The sequence below is a fragment of the Diaphorina citri genome, unplaced genomic scaffold (assembly GCF_000475195.1).
Source record: "Diaphorina citri unplaced genomic scaffold, Diaci psyllid genome assembly version 1.1 scaffold19557, whole genome shotgun sequence".
NCBI lineage: Eukaryota > Metazoa > Arthropoda > Insecta > Hemiptera > Psyllidae > Diaphorina > Diaphorina citri.
In genome coordinates this window covers 1-2,527 of record NW_007396910.1, presented here as the reverse complement: position 1 = coordinate 2,527, position 2,527 = coordinate 1, and the positions used below count along the sequence as shown (strand labels likewise).

At 42.1% G+C, this 2,527-nt stretch overlaps 1 protein-coding gene across 1 annotated transcript; it reads right to left on the bottom strand.

Annotated features, from left to right (window-relative positions):
* Positions 1–183: 183 nt before the first annotated feature.
* On the bottom strand, positions 184–2,422 carry LOC113473211 (tight junction protein ZO-2-like; the record flags this gene model as incomplete). Its single annotated transcript, XM_026832931.1, has 4 exons — positions 184–245; positions 1,498–1,669; positions 2,176–2,280; positions 2,322–2,422. Coding segments are annotated over 4 exons (440 nt in total), but the record flags the coding sequence as incomplete, so codon positions are not given.
* Between the last annotated feature and the right edge of the window lie 105 nt (positions 2,423–2,527).

Below are 2,527 nucleotides of genomic sequence, written 5' to 3'. Positions count from 1 at the left end.
TTATGGTTTTTGGAGAGAGATAATACTGTTGAGCCAGTCCCATTCCTTGGGACCATTGGGACTTTTGGTTCGGCTCGGTAAGGAAGTATATGGTGTGAGAACTGAGCGAGTTGATCTACGGACCAGCGTTGGGTGTTAAGTCCTAACAGACCAGCCGCCCCTGTCCAATCATACCGATAGCACTTAGCCGTATTGATGCCAGAACACTTTCATGCGGGTTCCGATCTTCCACACTGTTCCCAACTCTGGTTGGGGGGGAGAGAAGGAGATGAGGTTTGTGAATTATTCAGGGTTAATAGGAATTTATGTAATTTAGGATAAAAACAAAATCCACAGGGTTATACCTTTTTCCCCGGAAAGAAATTCCGATGATTTGTCCAGAAAATTCCATGGAAGCTTTGTTTCAGGAAAAATAGGGCGGAAGACTTAAAAATCAGCAAAATTACCGCCTTCATTTAAGTAAAAATAGCGACAGTAGCAGAAGTGTCAAGGAATACGAGTGGGTTAATGGGCCGCATGCCGGTTCGGAAAAACCTTGATATTCTAATTTGAAAACATATTATTTAATTTGACCGGGTGGCAAATTCCATGACTGTTTCCAGGTTTTTCTCTTAAAGTTTTCACATTTTCCATGACTTTTGGCCTGATTTTCAGATCCATGGACTTTCCAGGTTTTCCGTTTTTCCACGGTCGCGTATAAACCCTGTTTCAATTAATTATGCCAAAAGGGTTTAATTTTATACCTACTTACCAAATTGAAACTACACACAAAGTAGGTATACATTCATATGTATGTGATCGATATGGCGGTATTGGTGGTGTAACTGCGTAGTTCATGAACGATAGATCTCCTTTGGCCCCAGCTGCTACTGATATTTCTGATCTCTCATCAGCAAGGAGTATGTTCTAATGCAACGGCTCTCACGCTTCAGAGGCGTCTGAAAGACGGCGGTCTCACGACGTCTCTGTAGCGTGTATGGCCGGAAAAAGCTCGAGACCTAGGGTTGCTGTCCAGGTCGTCTGAGCGATTAGAACCAAACAGCAGGTCCACGTAGAAACCATAAGAAGTTAGACAGGTGGCGCTTACTTTGGTGAGACTGTTGAAAAATGAAGACCAACGGAATTTTTCTTGATTTCTTCTACGAGGGTCTTTAGACCGAGATAAAAAGTCCGCGATTAAAAATACCGGTAACATCGTGAACTTTGACGGACGTCACGGCATACGCCCTTGTTCCCGTAGCCGATGACGTCACTAATTCATGACTCGCCGCTTGCGTTTGTTGTGCGCAGCGTTCTGCCTCATTTTGACTTGAAATCTGACGTCACAACTCTTTGAACTTTTTCATTAGAACGGCAATTAAAAATTGAATTTTCGACCTTTTAAAGTTACTTTTTCGGAGTTTTGACCTCATATTTGGATTTTTCACAACTTTTAACATAGGAATCGACCTTTTATTAATAATATTTTCCCAATTGCAACTCCTCCATTAAACTTACGTGGAGCAGAAAACTTGTCCGGGAAATCCTTGAGTAGTTTATCCCTAGCTAGATCTGCAACTGGTCCGAATAGTACCACGGGTCTAATGAACCCTGGGTGGCGTAGACTGACTCGCTCGTATGCTGGGAACTTGCTGATGGAGTCTCCAAACACCACGTCATCCCAGTGATCCTGTGAATATAACCATAATTGAGTTTTAATATATTTTATCTAATGTAACTTAAAACATCGTCTTTCTTTTGTTCCTATATATGTACCCATTGGTACTTTTCAGGAACGATTTTCTTTTGTATGTTATTTCATTAGAATACCTTTTCTTAAAGATGAGTGTTTCACTGCCGTTTTTATTTCGTGACAATGAAACAACTGCTACATTAGACCTTCTGCAATGCAAGGAAGCGCGTTACCGCGCTGGGCTTTCAAGCTTATAAGGCCAACTGAAAGTGTTTAATTTCTATTGCTTGAAATTAGGGTTATGTAGCGCACAAAAAAAGGACGTTAAAAGATAAACCTGACAATGAAACAACTGCTACATTAGACCTTCTGCAATGCAAGGAAGCGCGTTACCGCGCTGGGCTTTCAAGCTTATAAGGCCAAATGAAAGTGTTTAATTTCCATTGGTTGAAATTAGGGTTAGGTAGCGCACAAAAAAGGTCGTTAAAAGATAAACCTCGTACCTTGCTTAGAGATTTGGACCGCCGATGACTATTTCTTCGCCGCTTGAAGAAAGATCCTCTGGATTCGGAAGCCGACAATTCCTTCTTTTGCGCGCCTCCTTGACACTCATGCCGTCAGTTGGGTGGTTGTTGATCTTGAGCAGGACATCGCCCTCAGCCAGCTGATGCGTGCCGGGGGATGCGTTGTTATCCAGACGGTGTGTCACCTCCTTCACGAAGATCTTGTTCCCGAGAATGATGCCGAAGTCTGTGGGAATGGAATAGAATAGGATTAGAACTAAATGAACTGGAATAGTATTAGAATAGAATAAAATGGAATTGTATTAGGATGCCAAAATCTTGGGCATTCGTG